The following is a 20,573-nucleotide window of genomic DNA, read 5'->3' as shown; positions in this document are numbered from 1 at the left end:
TCAGCACTAGCCAAAGGCTTCTGGACCAGAGCTGCTGTACAAGTAGGGTCATGGTGTCACTGCCTGCCACCACTGCTAACTATAGCTGTAAGTTTTGTGGCAGAGACTACTTTATTATGATGGGTTTGTAACAAAACCCCTACTAAAGCATCTCAGTCTGATGAAGGCCCCTAGAATTGAGAAAATACTAGCCTTACCTGAAAAATTCACTTTGTACAATGGTTAGAAATACCATATAAGCATCTTATTTTAAGCACTGCAAATGAAATCAGATCTAGAGGGGCACATACTCAAAACATCATGCAAATCAAAGCCTTCTGTAAGTGTTGCAGTTAGCCAACTCCTAAAGCATCTCTGAAGGTGAAGCCACTTCTATCTAGCAATTACCTGGGGAACTCGGCTGTGAGGAACAAATCCAGGAATTTTGGTCACTCTTCCTGAATTATTTCTGCATATTATCTCTCTGATATGATCTGATATAGAACACAGGTGTAGACTTGCCAGTCAGCCCCATGCTCATAAAGTGTCCCAGCCATTTATCTCAAGATTTAAGCTTCTTAATGTTGCACACTTCTGCAGGCAGAACCTCCTTCCTGCTGGAAACAGGCCTCAGGAGTGAGGCTTAGGAGTCCCTATCCAGAGGTGTTCCCATCTAACATTATGCAAAAGTAGAAGAGATCCCCCAGAGACTGAGGTTAGACTGGGATTTTGGTGTCCTGGCCTCTTCTCCTCACAGTGAAAGCACAATAGATAATCACTTGATGGCAAGTTCTGGAAATACCAGTGTCAGACTTCAGAGAGCCCACAGAGATAGAAAATTCCAGATCTAGAGCACAGGAATAGAAACACAAGTTATTCTCATGATGTGGTGATGGTTTTGTGGTTTCTATGGCAGCAGTTCCTCAAACCAATGCATTTGATCAACCAAACTATGTGAAGCCACAGATGAATTAGAAAGCAGTACAGATGCTGCAAGAACAATTATCTACAACTCAGCCTGTGAAGTTGGGTGTAGTAGTCACAGCTGCTTGTAAGAGAGTCACAGATAAATCTCAAGTGTAGCACTGAGTCCAAACCCCCAGAAAAAATGAAAAGGCCATGAGAACTGAGGCACACTCAGAAGATTGAACATATTGAAGCAAGAACACTTTAAATCCCCAGACAAGTAAAGAACTTACTTAAGCCCATCTTTTCTCAGAAGTCCATGACCTTAATTGTAATTAATGCTAAGTTCTCCATTATTTTAATGACTCAAAAAACTGTTCACAGCCAAACAAATTGGTAAGTGCTTTCCTAAACAAGCAATTTTGTCAATTCAGGCCTTCTGAAAGCAAATGACCTCCATTCTGTGGGGAACAAAGGACACCCTGATGTTCAGATGGTCCTGGGAAGACTCTGTAGACTTAAAGACAGTCTCAACCTGACAGACTTCCACATCAATATCAGAGATAGGGAAGGGAAAATGAATATGAAGTGTCAGAGACAGACTCACTAAGTTGCCAGTGTTGGGAGGCACACCTAGAGATTGTCTAGTCCAACCCTTGGTCAGAGCAGGATCAGCTGGAGCAGATTGTTGATGACTGTGTGTTTTGATTGTCTCCATGGATGGAGGTCCCATCGCCAGTTCATGTTGAGTTTCTCATCAATCAATACCCCCAGGTCCTTCACCTCAGGGCTGCTTTCAATCCCTCCCCTTGAGCCTATATTTGTATTTATTGTCCCTCCCTAGGTGCAGGACCTTGCACTCAGCCGTGTTGAGCTTCATGAAACTCAATGACCCAGTGCTCAAGCCCATGAGGGTCCCTCTGGATGGCATCCCTTCCCTCCAGTGTGTCATCCAAACCCCACAGCTGGGTGTGGTCAGTGACCACGCTGAGGGTGCTCTCAATCCCACTGTCCACACTGCTGACAAAGATGTTAAATAGCACTGGTCCCAAGCCTGACACCTGGGGACACCACTTGTCACTGGTGAGCCCTTGGGCATCGAGCCATTGACCACAACTCTTTGAGTGCAACCATCCAGCCAATTCCTCATTCACTGAGTGTTCCATCCATCAAATCCATGTCTCCAGTTCAGAAACAAGTGCAGGACTGTGTGAAATGCTCTGCACAAGTCCAGGTAGATGATGTCAGTCATATGAAGACTAATATGCTTTTAAATTTGCCCAAATCCATCACTTTCACTGATGTAACTTTTATAACCAGTGTCACTATGTAATTACAAATAATTGGAAATAATTGAAAATTAATTTAATATTGCACATGGATGTGGTGACTGAGAGACCGAAAGGCGCAAATAAACAGCTATCTCATGGAAACACAGAAGACACCACAGGTAAATCTGTATTTAAGAAAGGGTGGAAACATGAGTTGCTTCCATGCTGTTCACGTAAATTACTGTTACTTCAGTAAATTACTGAAGAGATTCTAGTATCAGTAGCCTGACTCTGCACCCACAGAGCATTAGGAAGAAGCTAAGATCACAGAGGAATGAATGAAACCCATTATAGACAATTTTTAATTCCTCTTTCTCCAAACAAACCTTAGTTTTCTGAAATTTCACATCCTGCTTTCGTCACCTGCAAGGCTATGCTCCTTGGTTTCTACAATTTTTTTTACTAAGTAGTTTTGTAGAGGAGGAAGGATTGGGATAATTGTTTTCCAGACTCAGGGTGAAAGCCTTAGTAGCACTAAATCAGCATAGTTAGGCCACCTTACAGTTTCTGACTCCTGGAGTATCAGCAGACCACCTCTTGCTCAGAAACAAGCATCCCTGGGTCATTCACTCTCACCAGTGATGGGATATTTCATAATGCACCTTTATCCTGCCAGGAAGAATGGATTTATCCCAGAAAACTCATGCCATTAGTTCTGCACAACTCCAGTACAAATTTGGCTTAGTCTATTTATTTACAGATGTAAACATGAGATAGCAAATGTTAAGCATGGTTTTCCCTCCATGAAATGAGTGGTGATTTAGTGTATGTTCATGAACAACATGGAACTGAAGTGGGATTGATATTTTTCTTAGCTACAAAAATACTAAACTGTGTTACAGGAGCAATCAAATTAATTAATCACAGGTCCTAACCCACTCTGGCACATTTTGTTGTAGAGATAATGAAAACACTCTGATCTCTGCAACATGACAAATTGTTAAAAGCATATTGCTTCTTGTATGTAGGACATTTGCTTGTCATTTTATGCTAAAATAAATGTACTTTAACGTTTCTTTCTCTTTGCCCCATGGGAAACATCTTCCAAGGATAATATCAGTATCTCAGCCACAAGGCACGTGCTTCTGCTTTCCCTTTGTGAGAAGCCAGGAGTGTTAATCATCATTGAATCAATATTGTCCATGTACAAAAGTTCTTTTTAAGGAAGTACTTGTCAGTCATCCACCCATGGGGGCAGAGGGCAGAAAACTGTTGATTTTAGACTTAAGGCAGTGGACAGTTGTATCCTGCACTGTAATGATGGATTCCTTGGTTTCTGGGGCCCTTTACAGCAATTTAGAAGAGTTACTGGTTTATATTTTGTGCCAGGTAACACAAAAAGAGGCTTCACTCCTCACATAGAGCTCCCACAGAGACAAAGATCATGAGGTGAAATAATTTGCTTGAATGTGGACCAAATCAACTCTTCATTGCAAGTAGTTTACACAGAGAACAGTTACATAACCCAAACAGAAATGTCATGCCTATGGCTGTTTATCCATCATTTGCAGTGCAGCTTGGGAATTGCATGGTATTTTACATCCTTTATGGAAAAAAATTCGGTGGAAGGATCTCAGTGACTTACTGATTTCACATCTGATCTTGCATTTCTTGTTCACCTAAAACACTTTTAGCACTGGGAGTTTCAAATATACGAAAAATATATAAAAAATAATATTGATATCAACAAGGGAAAATTGGGTTCTTTTTTCCCTTCCTTCCTTTTTACACTAGGCTGTGTTGAAATGTAACCAAATCAACAACTACTAAACTATAAAACAACCCCAGGAACAATTGCAGAATTTGTGGATTTTTTTCTCTGCAATTTTGGGATAGTGTGACAAATCTGCATTTTTTTATCAACACAGATTTTCAAAATTCTGAGTTGAACGAATAATGTCATGTGTTTGTAAGTATCAATAATCTAAGCCATCTGCAAAAGAATGGTTTTGCAAAGGCATTTCTTTCAGGACACAGTGGATTTTGTCACTGCTTGAGGTTTTGGCAAACCATCAATATCACTATAATTTTCTCTCATGAAATATAATTTTTGACTGAGATATTTTTTTTTTTCCCTTAGCTAGCTAAAGTTTAAAAATATTGCATGTCTAACTCGGCAAATTCAAAAGTTAGGCTTTCTCCAAATTGTATATTACATGCCAGTAATTCAGAAAGGTATAATGCAAGTTATCAGTGAAATAAAGGAACTTAAAAAAAAATAAAAACTGAATGCTCACTGTATCAAGTAGCCAACATATTCTTAATATTTGGTTTGAAAGGAAGATTTCAGAACTTTAGGAAGAGAAATAGCATCTTTAAGTACAGGTTCATTACAAATCTCTATTTTCACACTTGCAAAAAGCACAATGCTATTGCTAGTAGTGACAGTGTATCATTTAAGTGTATGACGTCTACCCCCTCCAAAAAAAGCTTAGATATGAGAACAGCTTGAAATTTTCTATCCAAGACAAGCAATTGTCACTTCTTAATTATTTGATTCATAATTGAAATCTCAGTTTCAAATGAGGAAGACGATCTGTGTTAAGCCTTGCTCTAAGCAAAGGAGCATTCTGTTGCTAGCAGACTTTGTATGTATAAACACAGTCCTCAAATAATTCAGAATGTTAATTACCAGTGGGGGAAGTACACCCACCTTTTGTATCAGCAGTCATTTCACAGACTGACATGGTGTACAATTATTTTGTTGTAGAAATTGTCTTTGATGGGTGTGTTGCTCTTCAGGGTTCCGTACAAGACAGCGAGAGAGCCAAGTCATCATGGGAAAAAACAGCATTGCTAAGGGTTTGTAAAGATACAGTTAAAATCCAAAGGAAGGTACACAGCTTCATGACATCCCTTTAGTCTAAATAATGATGTTTATTTGCTATCTGACCTTGCCTTCTCTCACTCTTGTTATGAAAAATATAATGATTTGAGTTTTGTGGAAATAAGTCTGGTTTAAGAGATTTTAGGACTGAAAGGTGAAGGGATACATGGAAAACACGGGATACTTTGTTTTGAACAGCAGATGTTAGTAGACTCCATGCTAACAGCTGTGGCATTTCAGGACTGCCAGACTGTCAGGACTAAGACATTGTGGCACCCAAGCCAGAATACACATTTTACATTTTCAGTGCCTTTTCTGTCCTCCCCCACCAATATATTTGACAGGAGACAGGAGACCCCCATCACTTGTACATGTGGTGCTCTTTGTCCCCCTCTACAAATCTGCTGCATGCAGGTCACTCTTCTCGCCTAAGACACCAAAATCCATTTTCCAAGTGCTACACGTAGCCTTCAGATGTGTGTGTAACTTCTACTGACTCACACACGATCTCCCCATAAGTATTGGGGCACTAATCTTAGGCCAAGTGATAGTTACTTCTAATCAACAAAGGCTAAAAGTGATGTAGCCTCCAATGGGAGGAGCAAAAAACCACAACTGGTATCCACTGAGAACAGAGGGAAAACTCTAAAACAAAAGCCTAAGAGACAAGACACGGGCTGTTTCTTACTGACAACTTCACAGCACAAACTGTGTTGTGTATTTCCACGTCCCAAGCAGAAACATGGCAGAGGACAAAAGTTTTGAAATAGGAACAGAGTTAAGTATGTCCTATCACAAGCTGTAGCTGGAACTCTTCTCCCCCAGTCATATAGTTGAGTAAGAACTTCCCTAAATCGTAATTCAAAATGGCACAACTATGCATCTGCATTAATTATTACAGTGTGCAAATAACCACATGGGCACAAATGTAAGAGCAGTAGAGTGTCCCAGAGAAAAGGCACAGCAGAGCTTTACACTGCTCCACAAAGATCATCCTACCAATGATGCACAGCAAGAGACAAAGCTGAAATGAAAAGAAAACAGCCCCTTTATCTCTGAAGAAGCCCTCCTTGGCATGATTGACAACATTTTTATATGTGTTATAGAAGTCACCAACAAATTTGGGACCCTGGGTGCTGAAGTATTCTCACTATGACAGCTGTCTCAGTATCTTCACAGGCAGACATTCAGAGGCACATTTACCAGGGAACTACTATAAAAAAAGGTAGAATCTGATTCATGTTTAGGATCATGGCATCATGGAGAAACTCAGGTTGGAAAAAACTTTCTCTTCCAAAGAAGGGGTTTGGGGGGTTTTTTGGGAATATTTGCAGTCAGCTCAGAACCACGTCTTCTTTGACATTTACAGCCCAATAAAGACTGATCACAGGTACTTTCTTCTCACTAGAAACTGAGGAATTGGGCAAGTCAGCTCTGGAATAGGACATGCTGTATTTTTGGATTGATTTTACTTAGGAAGGTTTGTGAAGCTTAGATAGAGTTCAGGGTCTTTAATTTCTTTTATGTTGCTGAATAATTGAATCCGTGCTTGAAACTTAGTGCTAACAAGGTGAGGAAGTTTTCCTAGAAAAGCATCATTATAACTACAAGAGAAAATTTTCTCTTCTTTGGAAAGTATTCCAACCATACTTTCTCAACTTTCCTAAACTTCTTGTAGCATTTCTTCTGTTTAGAAGCTCTGAGCTCTGGTCTGGCTTCCACTGAGAAGGAAACTCAAGGACAAGAGGGAAAGGAGGATATTAGTCATTCAGGCTTTTACCTCAGGCTGTTCCACACACAAGTTTTGTGGATTTGGGCGCTCAGCACCTTTAGAAGTCAAGCTGCTGGAGTAAAAGGCACATCTGAAGGAATTTATGTTGATTTTGAAAGAGCAGACAACAACAAAGGAACCAAATCGAGAAAAAAACAAGGCAACTCTGGCCAATATCAGCCACTAAATATAGCCTTTCACTTACCTCAATGCATCTAATTCTAAGATATGCATTTATGACTCCATCCATTTAGTTGAAAAGGGAAAGACCACACCAGGATAAGCAATGAAGAGTGGTCAAACACATAACTTAATGGCAGTGTATGGAAGCCACTACAAAAAAGCTAGGGGAGAATGAAACATTTTGTGGTGCAGCTGTGTAGCTGATTTCTGTACCCAATCCACCAATATTTTCCAAGCATGGACAGCTTTTCTTGAAATTAAAATAGAAAACACAAATCCCCTTTCCCACAAAAAACCTGACAGTTTAGTAAAAAGATGGGACTAACCAAGTAAATCTGACTGCATAGCATTTTAGGAAAAGGACAGAAATAGCTACAGCTACTGAAAGTGATATACTGCTGAAATATTTTTGTGATTATGCTAAAAGCCAATCTGACTCCTTGAAAGAACTCTTAAATGGTTACTGCTTCCTCAAATAAAAGCCACTTCGTATGTGTTCTTCTTATTTAAAAATACACTGAATGTAATTGTGTCTAATGTCAGATCTGTACATCTCACTGCCCTTTTGAGACACTTGGAAAAGACATAGCTGACAAAGTGGAGATGAGTAGATCAGGAAATAATTCATAATAAATTAAAAGACAGTCAATTTTTTGTTTCTGTTATCATTAGATTGGGTGTAGTAAAGCAGAATTCTTTACTCTCCAATAACAATACAGAGTCCTCCAAATCAGAAACTAACATTCAATTTGGTTTATTTGCATGAAACTAATATCTTTAGCTGTCTTCCTCCTTCACCCCTCCTCTTCTGAAATGATGGATGTTTCAGGCTGAGATCCAGATACCTCAACCAACTTTAATAACCCCTCTTCAGTTCCAGAAGAAAGGAAATGGTTTGCAATACCCTCAAGTCCCTTACATACACTGATTATTTCTTTTTCCTTGTGACTCCTGTCTCTGCAGATCAGCTCTAACCCAAAAGCTATGAGATCTGATAGAAGAGCAGTGCTGTACACATACTAGCAGGCCCTGCTGAAAGAAGGGGTATAAAGCTCAGACTATTTTCTTCTAGCCCATCTACTGCAAACTCTGAGTTCTCATTTACCTCACTTGACCAGATGTGTTGCTGTAAAGTTTCAGACACTTCCTCAGGTCACTCTGGCTTAGAAAGCTTAGATCAGACCACCATGAAACAGAAACATCATCAGGGGCAGAGATGATGAGTAGTACAAATAGTCCTCATAGTGAATGGGTAATGTAGATTTTTATTTGAGTGTTCAGGGAAAAAACACATTAAGGACATAAAAGCACCTCCTGAAAAAGACAGAAATATCGAGGAATATGGTTGGTGCTAGTCCATCAATCAATGGAATGGGAATGTTCACATCCATGTCCAGCCCCATGCATTGCAGAGATCAATACAGGATTGAGCAGTCTTTGAGTCAAGATCATCAATAACTGTGAGATACTATTTTTGTTTTTGTCACTCCCACCTAAACAGAAACCAGCAGTAGCTGAGAGAAGCAGTGTGAACCACCGCTTAAAATTCTCCCAGCTAAACCAAGGGCAGACTCAATGTGATTTCCATGTTGTTGCTGGAATTCATTCCATCTCTGGATACCGCCAAACCAACCCAACTAGAGATGACTCATCAGCATGGTTTCACAAAGTACTTCTGAAAGGCATGTGTCTTGCCTTTGGAATGCTCTGGATTACACCAAGAGTATGTGATGCTCCAGCATGGGGGAAGAGGACATCCCTGAATCTTCCCTACAAAGATATTCCCAGTCTGCACGCCGCAGCATTAACTGCATGCTCAATTTATTTCTCACTACCTAAGGAAAGCACTGAACATGCATTCCTTTGACAAATGATATCACCCTCCCATTCCAGTTTTGCTCCTGATACGATGATTTTTGCTTGCATAGGAAAACAAATGAACAAATTGCCCAATCCCTCATTCTTCACTGTTTTCCTATTTCAAACTTTGTGGTAAAGAGATGTATGATGAGCTACAGAGGAAAAAATCTGGGAGTCACAGCTAAAATACTGTCTGCACATAAAGCAGAAATATAAAAACCCAAAGAAGGGCAAAAATAAAACACATAGAAGAAAAAAAATATTCCGTGGGAGGTGAGAGTAAAAGTCATCAGGACTATTATAGAAAGCATCTGATAGAGCACATGGCTGTACATATGAATTAATGAGTAAGCATATCCACTTGGCTAATTATAATTTTTCCTTTAATGAATACTAACTAAAATTGAGCCCAGTATTTGTAGCACAACACATTGTAGAGCTATGAAATTTGCTACTAAAATTGTTTTAATGAGACAACAACTTAATATGACTTTAAATTGGGTAAGAATTTCTTATTTACAGAATACACCACCCCTCATGTTTGAGGACTGAAATCAAGTGTTTTGCTGACTGGAGCTAGGCAAAAACATCATTGCCAGTAGATTTTTACATCATTGTCTGTCATGGCTGATAGACAACTTGGTTCTGGCAACTTTCAGCATTTCACATTCTCATATGTAAGATTAAAAACAGTCTTAGAAAGAGGTAAAGAAAATTAAAAAAATTCCATGGTACACACCTGGATAATAGATCAGGAAAAACAGGAAAACATTAAGGGTTCTAGCTTCAAGAATTTACCAAATGTTCACAGCTGGTATCTGAAGTTCTCCCTGCTGCACTCCAGCCAGATCTTTAGCTGTCCAGAGATAGTTCACAGATCTATCTCTACTGATGGTAGCAGAACTCCTAAGGTGAAATTTCTTAGAAATTTCTCAGAAATGCCTTCATAAACCTATTTTTTGATTTGGCTTATCAGAAGTGGCTTGCAAATGCTCACTGACAGTCACACCTGAAATGAATTTCCACTTCCTTGAGTCTTGCTCTCTATGCCCCAAAAATTGAAAGGCAAAAGGTATATTAGTCAGCATCTTGTAGGATTTATCAAGATCCCTTCTTATAGAAAGTCTTTGGGAAGGAAAATAGAGGCCTATTGGGGAAATACACTCAAAGTACTGTGTTTGTCATATCTGGACAACCTAGATGTAACAGTAAGGTGTGTGTTCATCTCTAGCTGTTGGGCTGGACTGTTGTAAGGTCATGTACTTGGTGAAACAAAATTGGGCCTCTCTCTAGAAGGCCTAGAGAAATAACTGAATCAGGACTGAATAAGGGAATGTTTCTCCAGCAAAATGGTAATATAAATGATATGGGGCTGACTAATTATACAGTTAGTTTCCACTAACAGAATAACATGATGATCTATAGAACTGAAATCCAGACTATGAGCTAAGATACTGCTCTTTTCTTATTTTCCATCTGAGTCAGTTACAACAAAACCTGTGTTCAAGAGACCAAGTTGCATATTTTTTGCTTTCCCATTTAATCACATGTGGGTATCCCTATCTGATCTGAAGATATGCAGAAGATACTCCACATCAAAAGCCCTATAATGGTGGTTCAAAGACAGATCCAACTCATAACGGACTTAAAATGAAAATTATCTATGGTCAGTTTGAAAAGAAAATAAGTATTTCCCATGGGCAGAACTGATTTTCTTTAGCTGAAAGAGAATGAATCCAGGATACATGTACAAGAACGGTGTCATATATAAATCAGAATTCATAGGTTTTAGGGTTCCAGTTCTAAAAGGGAGCACATCCAACAATGTGAGGATTAGACAGAAGCTCAGCCATGCCAATGGCTTTGTCCTATGTGTGTTTCCCTAATGGAGAGTGTAGCCTGTCTCATTGCTTTCAGTGCAGCAAGTCATACCTCTCCTGTTTAAGTGTATCTGGACAGAACTTTATTGGAACAAATTGTTACGTCTTTAGTCAATCTTCCTCTGTATGCAGGAGGGCTACCCTGAATCTGGTCATTATCTTGCAAAATCAATCTAGTTTAAGGGCTATCCGTCCTAGAAATGCCATATCTTCTCTTGGAAGTTTTGTTCAAAACATTAAGCTGCATGTACATTTATAGAAGAATCTGAACATGGGATCTGAGCTAAGACCTTAAGCAGTCTGAAAGAACACATTGGCTGCCGAATATGATATCAAGGAAAATACAAGCCCTCATTTCAAAGGTAATACACACACACACACATATATGTATATAAATCTGTATGGCATATTTGCAGGCCTGAACTCCTTGTGAAGTTGTTTTTCAGTATAGCAAATTAGAAAAATATGTCCAGAATTAAAGGTTACTTAATCGGGTTGAAGCAGCAACTTCAATTCCAGCATCTCCCTCCCACTATGTTACATCTGATAATGTACCCAAGTCCAAACATAAACTTAGTTCAAAAAGATGTTTGGACCTCAAATGTAAAATGACACTTAGCTTACACAATTAGCCAGGTAATACATATCCTTCCAAGAGAAGCAATTTTTACCACAGAATTATCTGCATTTTACTAATCTCTGATTGTTAAGTTTTACTTGCTGAAACTTTTCCATATGGCTTTTTGAATGCCACTGTCCTGTATTTAATTACCACAGAGGGATATTAATGAAGAGGTTTGAAATTTGGCCCAAGCCCTGTTCCTCAGTTTGGACAGTTTGATGGAGATAGAGCCAGTGAGCTGAACACTTCTGTCAATACAAGGCTGTGACATACCACACACAAAAGCACTGGCAAAACAGGAGTAAATAGACATACAGAAATGAAACACTCAACTATTTTTGAATTGTCCATAAACTTCTAAGCCAGCATAATTGTAAAATAGCACTGGGTGAAGTGAAGCACTATTTTGCTGACCTAAAGTACAGTCAAACTGACTGACCTGAAGGAATTGGTGGAGTAGTTCTTGAAATCGAGACCATTTTGATCAAGCTGGAAGTCAGATACATGTCCAAAAATGCAAAGTTTACTACCCAATTTTAAAGGGAAAACATGATATTGAGCAGAACCAAGGCAAGGGTAGGCAGCTTGAGTGCAGAGGATGCGAGGAAGTTAACGTGGGTGGGAAAGCATGTGTGACTGCCTGGATGAGGAAGTGGTACACCACAGTTACTTCATAAGTGCGAGGGATTTATGAACTACATCTCCTAGGGACTGTTTTAAATAGATGAAGAATGATATGCAGCCCTGACAGGCTTTTGTTTGAGAAGGCTGGTTGCCTTCTAAAAACACTGGACTGTCACTTTTACTAAAAATGCCTGTTTTTAACCTTAACCTTTTCATGTGAACAGTGGGGAGATTCACCATGTAGTAAATTGTTTTGTCTAGCATAAAATCAATGGCTTCTTCAGCCTTACCTGACAATGGAACACATATTCTGGCGTGGTTTTCTTGAACTTCATGTTCCACACCAAGGCTACCCCATCAGGCTCATGTGGAGCATCTTCATTATTGTTATAAGATGCAACCATCAATTCAGGGTACTAGAAAGGAGAAGAAAATGCAAATGAAATAACACGGATGATGAAAAACCTACACAAAATCATATCAGACAGAAATAATCTGCACTAAATGTGCAATATCTGGTTTTAATTAAAATGCATGCTAGTTCAATCATATTATTCTGCTTCATTTTGGTTTTACATTTTACTCATCCCTAACATACTTAAAGCCCCTGATACTTTCTCTCTATCAGTTATTCTCAAATATCCCAAAGGCAATGCTATTTTCTGCAGATAATTCTTAAGAAAAGACAATTAGCAAAATAATTATAAAGGGAATGAAAAGGAAGGAAAAGGAAAATTTTGAAAGCTTTAATAATTTTATTGTATTTGCTTAAACATCTCTTCAGGGACAAACTACTATCTTAATTGATTTTGATAATAAAACACTATGACCATAGGGTTGACTCGCTTTTTTTCTGAAATTCACATTTTTTTAAGCATTCCTGAAAGCTATTCTTTCTTATTTCATTACGAACTCTTATTCACTTATGCACAGAATCAACTTGAAAGTTCTTCTTGATGACTCAAATGGCAAACAAAATATTTTCTTCGCAGAAGCTCAATTTTGCAAGATGCTGAGGTCATCTTGTAAAGCACAGGGTGACCTTGAATTCCACAGATTCAGTAAGACTCATGCAATGAGGGCTCTAAAATCAGAGCCACAATTTTCTGTTTACCCATTATCCACTGTTTTATAGACGTAGATATGCAACACGCATATTTATTTACCTTGTTTATATATGCAGTTCTATATATACATAATATCATACATGAAAAATCAGAACTTCACACTATCTTGATGACCTTGCATCATTCTAAAACACCAGAAGAAGGAACAATTTATCCACAATTAGTTACTTTCTGTCTACATAGTATTCCCAGTTGTCCACTCTCACAGGTTTGACACTAGGCACCTCCCCTAACCTCTGTCCTTCCCTCTAAATATTTTCCTGTTTAGAGGGATAAGGCAGTGGAGATCATGGCATGCCCAGAGAAAAGCATGTGGCTTCTGCAGACAAGTCATCAACCCAAGTTCTGCAATACCTATACTCTCCTCTTGTAAATTAGAAATGCTTTCCCTCAAAATTTCTCAGTATCTGCAAATTATTGTCACTTTTTGTCTTTATCAGGTAAATTCCTGACAAACCATCTACCACTTTACAGGAGAACAGTGCAGCTGATAGATTCAAAGGAAGCAGGACAAAGAAACTCTCATTTGGAAGCCGTGAATTTGATCCAAAGGCACTTTAACAATAAAAGAAATCCCAAATCATCACCCTTTCTATTATTATTATTGGGGTCTGAACCTCTCTGCTCTCAAAATCCATTCGGAAGAAATAATGCACACAGCTGTAACTTCTGCCACCAGCAGCTGTTGCTTCCCACATTCTGTACACTTCCATGGATAATGTATCACAGAGCTGATGATTTTTCTATTCAAGCTCATAGCTCCAAATGAGCCTGGACCCATGTGTGGAAGAATCAGCAATGACACATGGACACCACAGCCTACCCCTTTCCCATTTGAAGGAAACTCTGACTGGATTGTATTACATCCCTGCAGACCCTGGCTGCTGGCACAGCTTGTAAGAATGATTTAGCTCCCAATTCACTTGCATGGAATTTAGAGGAAGCAGTAGACCAACCATGTCTTCTCCCTCACCAAGACCTGAAGGACACCTGAGGGAGGATTAATCCCACACCTGAGATACTTCCTCTCTGGACACAGTTGCGCCAGCTCTGCCCTCAACTGCTCTCATCCATCTTACCCCTCTCCTCTCTCACTCCTGCAACAGAGCTTACAGCCACTTTTGAACAGCAAGCTCTGCTTCTCCTTTGAACCTTTTCATCCCACGCTGGCCCATGTCCAAGTAAAGAGAGTGTGCAGCAGGCTCTTGACAGGGCACCACGTTTTGGCTGAGAAGGTCAGGGACATTCACACGAGTGGCTGAGCCTGCAGTCATGAAGGGGAAGGTAGGTGGGCAGACAGAATCAACAAGCCCTCCTGCCAGCATGACTGCAGCCAGCTAGGGGGTGTGATCAGGTCCAAAGTACCAATTTTGAGGCACTCTGGGGCTCGTTCATGCTCCTGTGAAGTTTAGTGAGCGTGGTTAGCAGCACGTCTGGCCATAAACAAACACTGACTCAAGTCTTGCTGGTCTATTGGTAGATTTTGCAATCAGTTTATGTATTCAACTGGAAGCACAGTTTAAAGTTTATGCCTAGCTGGGTAACTCCATTATGAGGCTTTTTGACTCTTAAAAGAACAGCTAAAAGCAGCACCCTAAATCCTCTCTGGCACTTCACACTCCGATGCTCCACTCAGTCTACTTCCATTTACTCAATTTCAGTCCTCACCAGGTGCCCAGATGTCCTGCAACTGAAAACAACATGAAAATGGTGCTGTGCTAAACCTCATTCAAGGCTGCTGCCTGAGAGTCAAGAAAGACACATCCCTATCCCCAAGATCACGGTTTTCTTGGCTTCAGGCTAAGTTAGCTCCCATGGACAGAGTAAAGATAGAATGCTGTAATTCTTTTGTGTTTACTTGCAGTCTGTTGGGCCTTTCTCTAAGATCCTTAAGCCTCTAAGCCATTTTCTTGTTGCTCTGTGAAAGAATCAAGGGGCTAGAGGGTTAAAATCGAATGGTATGAATGATCCCACATGTTCAAGACCATATTCTACATGTGACTGGGAAAAGAATAATTTGTTTAATCAATGCATCAATGTCCTTTGTTTGATTAAGCTTCTATTTTCCTCCAGGCTGTTTCGCAGCAGCAGTTTTATCGGAGAAAATTGAGCAATGTGTTCTGCAGTTCCCATGATTATTCAAGTTATTCTTTGGCACAGTGGACACTGTCATGTCCTGGAGCATGTGTGAGCAGCAGAGCTGGTGGTTAGGTGAAATAGCTCTGTCTGCCTCCAGCTCCTGTCCCATGCAAATAACTCAAAGCAGGAAGGAGAGGAGGCAACTCCATACTCACAAGCTACTGTAGGGCAGCATGCAGAAGCCCCCCACACAGAGAAGCCCCTGCTGGGGTGCCAGGCAGCTGAGCATGAGGAGTTAACAAAGAGGAAGGCAGGAGAGGCCACCCTGGAACAAAGAGGTGGGAAGCAGAACATGCCTTCAAGCCCCAGGGGCTGAACAATTACATTTGGCAGTGCTCTTCTGAGGCGGCTTTTTTTCTTGCTGCCCTGGGAATACAGTAAGAGCTGCCTGTTAGGAAAATATCAGATAAGAATTCCATGTAATTTCCAGCCCCTGAACAAGTGAACAACCTAAGATAAGTGTTTCCTCAGGCTTATATTTGATTTCTGTGGAAATCCATATGTGCTTAAAGGCCACCCACATCACAATAGTGCATACCTGTTGCTAGGCTGATATTTTGTATGAAAGCAAAGGTATAAATCCTTCATTTCAATCCTTGCACACATGGGGTGCAAGCTGGCTATTACAAGAAGCCTCTCTGCAGCTGGCTGTTGTGCACCACCCAGACCTCCTCAGCCTAGCAGCCATGCCCAGTGGGACCCCCTGATTCTTCCCCCCTGCTGCCTCCACATCCTCTGGGCAGTCAACTGCCAGCTTGCCTGGGAAGTACCCAGCGGGATGGAAGCAGCTCTGCTGCCTTTTCAAGGGGAAAGAGAGAAGCATGGATTGAAAGTTCCTGTGCCCCTTATCCACTGCCTCTCTCCAGCCTGCACACAACATTTATGTACTTGACCTTGAGCACTTGCTCTTTCCATGTGCATGTCTAATGTGGTGCAGAAAGAGCTGCTCCTTTAAGATTAGGCAAAGCTTGCTCATAACACTGGGCTGACTACATCTATAGCACCTTTGCTACCCACACCAGGCAGCACCAGGTCTCTGGAGACTCCATGGCACACCTGAGGCTGGGTTTGGGGCCAAGCAGGCAGACTGGCTTGTGCTCACATTTTTCAACTCAATGTCCTCTTGGAGCAGTTTTGTTATATCTGTATGGTGGATTTAGAAGCTGTCTCCCTGGTTCTCTCCCCAGGGAAACCAGATGCTTTGCTCCAGGCTAGAACCTAGGAACAGGCTAACAATGATGAAACAGGACAAGGGGGGCTGGAGTAAAACCAGAACCAAATTCGTTTAACAGGACCTGTGACAATGTCTGCTAATCCTAGCTCCCCAACAGAGTAACTAATTAAACTGGTTTCTGCACTTTGCTGATGTGATTACATTGGTTTTGGAGAGCTTAAGCAGGTCTATCATGAGTCTTATTTTCCAATGACAGTGCTTTGCACTGCAGAGAAACTGGGTACATTCCAGGCATGCTGCTTTAGCATGACCCAGAGCAGCTGCAGCCTCCTCTTCCATCACTTGAAGAGAAGACCCAGCAGTTTCTGAAAGACTTCTTTTTCATCTCTCCATATTGTTCAGATATTTTCACATTTTTAGTTTTAGCATATTAGATAATTTTCTCACCATTTTTTCTATTTTGATATGCTACTATATATAGTTATGCATATTTAATAAATTAATTTTTGTTAGTTTAATTTTAAACCTTTTGTTCTAAAACAATTTCCATTTTTGGCTGAAGTAGTGAAAGGGGGAGGAAAAGTAAAGACTTCATCTTGGTAAGTTTGTTAATCTAAGGTTTCAACACAACATCCTGATTTGAAGACTAAGTAACATATACAAAAAAATGACAGCTTCATTATTGTTCATTACTCTTCTTTACAGAGAAATGTGCTTCTGTTCACACAGGGCCCTGCTGTTAACTCAGAATTAACATCCTTCTCTGCATAAAGAAGAGCAAACAGAAGCTGCCCAGAAGTTTTACAGGGAGAAGTGGAAGTGGTATGGAAAGGTATCTCCCAGCTTCTCATCTTACCTGAAGAGACCAATCCATGCAGGTGACCACACGATGCTTTGACCAGTGCTCATCATAAAACTGCCGATTAAAGGAAAGGTTGGCTCCTGCTTGAACATCTCTGTGTGAATTCAAACAAAGTGACACATTTTCAAGTACCAGGGTTCAAATGCTGTGAAAAGCTGTGAGAAAGTTTTTGACTACTTCTCAGATCTCTGCTCAGCCTGGGGAAGTCTGCCACCTTGATTTAATTCCTCTCACTGACTGTCTGGCTGAAAATGATGCAACAAGGAACACATTTTAGATCTGTTTCACAAAACCACATTTTTAAATTTCTCACTGCCTGCCTGACTCTTCTGAGTCACCCTGGGCCATCTGTGGCCTCTTTTTCTCTTGGGATGAACTCAGGAGAACTCAGCTCTCCCTTTTCTGAACCTTCACCTCCAAGCTCTAACCAAATCCCTCTTACTTTTGACTCCTGAAATCTTAAAGGTGCAGCACCTCCTCCCAGAGATGGAGACAGCAGATGCTGTGTGACACTGCAAGGACAGGCTGAAGCTCAGTGCTGGCCCAACACTGCCACACTGATGCACTCAGCTGGCCCACAGGGATGATATTCTGGGTTAACCTCCAGTAACTTCCATGCAACACAGCTACTAATTTCCCATGAGGATTCAACAGATACATAGCTGTTGCAATGTAAATATTTCCTCTCCAACTAACCAGTTTTACTGCTTTTCTCCCATATCAATTGCTGAAAACAAAACTTGTCACTTCTCGTCTTGGCTGCTTAGATTGCAAATGCTTTGGGAGATCATTTTCATCCCCACAATGCATGGTATAGTGGGATCCAGTACAGACCTGAGGCTGTAGTAGAATATAAACAGCACTAGTTTGAATTTGTCAAAATATCATATGCACATACACGTCCACTGCTGGAATGTACACATTTATGTGTACACGTATATACACACATTTATCTATTTAAATTATTTTTCCAGAATTTTAAATTCAATCACAGAAATGAAACAAAAAAATTAAACCTGCTAAATAATATGTCAAATTAAAAAAAAAAACCAACAAACAATCCAAAACCCAGATCAGTAAAGCACAAGCTTTACAATATGCTACTTTACAATATGATTTCAGATGACAAAGTGACCCAGGCCTTCATGAAGAGATTATGAGCTTTTCTTAACTACTAAAATGTTACATTTTGTTTAAAGTTAAGGCTTCCTATTATTTGAATTATCTCTATAAAATTTATTTTACAAAAGCAGAAAAACCTCCAAACTGACCCATCTTTCTCTTCTACGTCTCTGCCACTATAGTCAAAGAAGATGTCAGAATCTTCAGCCAAAGCTCGCTCAATTACACGTATTGTGCGGTCAAAAAATATCAGGAATTCTTCTGAATGGAGAACTTGTTGCTTTTCTTCTTCTGTCAGTTCTCTAGGAGGAGCTTGGAAAATGAGAAAATGTAGTTAGGAGTATGACATTTCACCCCTTTCCCAATGAATCAACGTCTTCAGTGGGTTTCTTCTGACATGAAAGCTTGCTATAGCCATGTCAGGAAAAAAAATCAAAGCTTTACTCTTAAAATCATAACTAAGAAGTTTTTAATATGTCTAAACATACTCCTGTATATTACCAGAATATAGCCTTTACATAGACGAGATCTTATATCTTATGTATTTATTATTCTGAAATGGAAAACACTTAAACCTCCCAAATTAAATAAACTCAGTGTTCCTATTTCAGGAAATGGCCATGACTGACGTTTAGGCAATACCTAACTGGAAAAAGCAGAACACTTATGTAACAGAGGACCTGTCAGAGGAGCTGAAGATAAAATAATCTTCTTAACTTATACTACAGTTCTTTATATTAAAAGGTCTCACATAATCTTTCCCTTCAATTCTTCCAACTTCTACTTGGTGTCAATGATAAATTCTGTCTTTGCCTCAGAGCTTTTGCAAAGTAATGAAGTGAATAACCAAAGATATTCTCTGAGACAGCAAAATTGAAAGCAACCAGCCAAACAGCAGTTTCTTTAAGGCAGTGTTATTCCTTGCAGAGGAATCCTAAGACCCAGGGCAACAAATGTCACCGAGCCATGGGCAGAGCTGCCCTGGGAAGGGTAGGGGCTGTCTTGGGCAGCAGTAAGAATAGCATGTCCCCCACAAGATGAAGCTGCTTCTCTACTTGTAGAGAATTGCTAAACCTTTACTTCAAATATTTCCAGTTTGGCCTTCATTTGAAAAATGCTATCTTTAAAGGATGCACCAGTGCAATGTCTCCATCAGTTGAATGACCTGCTGGTAAATTATAACTCAAACATGAGCATCAGAGGGAATGAAAGTCTGGATGTTACTACAGTACAACATTCTGTTCTCAATTACACTATCAGGGTCATAGTGATATTGAGGCAATATTGTATATTGATTATGCATTTGCCCACATGTGCTTTTGAATCATCATTTTGGTTATATTTCAGAATTACTTGTATTCCAAGAAATGATATTAGTATCTTTATAGTTACCCCAAACCAACCTTGCACCTAGCCCAAATTCCCAGCACAAGAAGCTCTGTTGATGGAGAATTTTGCTCCAAATTTATTATTAGGAACACAAACAACATATCATAAACAGATTTACTGCAAAACTGCAGAGACTACTATGTAAGAGTTTAACAGATGATCAAAGGTCTCCTGCATTTGGCTTTACACTACAGATTTGAGGTGTTTACCTGTGAAAATGACCTTGCAGTCTCCGTAGGCCCCATTGGGTTAAAACACCAGCAGCCAGAAAAGGGAATTCAGCAGTTCAGAGAACACCCACCATACAGCAAAGTTTAACTCCCAGCCCTGTCATACATATCTCAATGTTTAATTAAACAATGAGTGACACAGTTTCAAGCTACAGCTCAAAATTATTTTCTAGTTTCTGTGCCATGCCACACAGCTTCTTTCAGTGATCAGGCAGATGTGGCCCCTGCTCTCCATCTGATTTTTTCTTCACATTGGATTCATGCACTCCAGTGCCCAACGGGATGGGGCACGATGCCCCCACCAGCCCCCAGGACAGGAATGGATGGCAGGGCACAGCAGCAGGCTGGGGGAGTGACACCGTCATCACTCCTGCCATCCTCAGCCACCCCTGCTTTCAGCATACCTGCTCTCAGAGCTGCTGTGGTTGGGAGAGGCTGCTGTCACCACACTTTGCCTCAAGTTTGCCTCGAGCTAGCTCTGAAAGACAAAATCTCTGCACTACACCTGAGCTAAACAGAGAAGGCAGGAGAAATGCAAAAGGTGGAG

At 40.2% G+C, this 20,573-nt stretch overlaps 1 protein-coding gene across 4 annotated transcripts in view; it reads right to left on the bottom strand.

Annotated features, from left to right (window-relative positions):
- DYNC1I1 (dynein cytoplasmic 1 intermediate chain 1) overlaps positions 1–20,573 on the bottom strand; it is a 183,251-nt gene that overhangs the window by 55,677 nt on the left and 107,001 nt on the right. For all 4 annotated transcript variants that reach the window (XM_015617547.3, XM_015617549.3, XM_015617550.3 and 1 more), the window contains exons 8-10: positions 18,557–18,719; positions 17,280–17,379; positions 12,274–12,399 (exon numbers count right to left, since the gene is read on the bottom strand). In XM_015617547.3, coding sequence (XP_015473033.1) covers positions 12,274–12,399; positions 17,280–17,379; positions 18,557–18,719 — 389 coding nt within the window. The remainder of the gene's footprint in view (positions 1–12,273; positions 12,400–17,279; positions 17,380–18,556; positions 18,720–20,573) is intronic.

The sequence above is a fragment of the Parus major genome, chromosome 2 (genome assembly GCF_001522545.3).
Source record: "Parus major isolate Abel chromosome 2, Parus_major1.1, whole genome shotgun sequence".
NCBI classification, from domain to species: Eukaryota; Metazoa; Chordata; class Aves; order Passeriformes; family Paridae; genus Parus; species Parus major.
The sequence above is the reverse complement of the archived record's forward strand: the minus strand, read 5'-3'. Positions and strand labels throughout refer to the sequence as shown.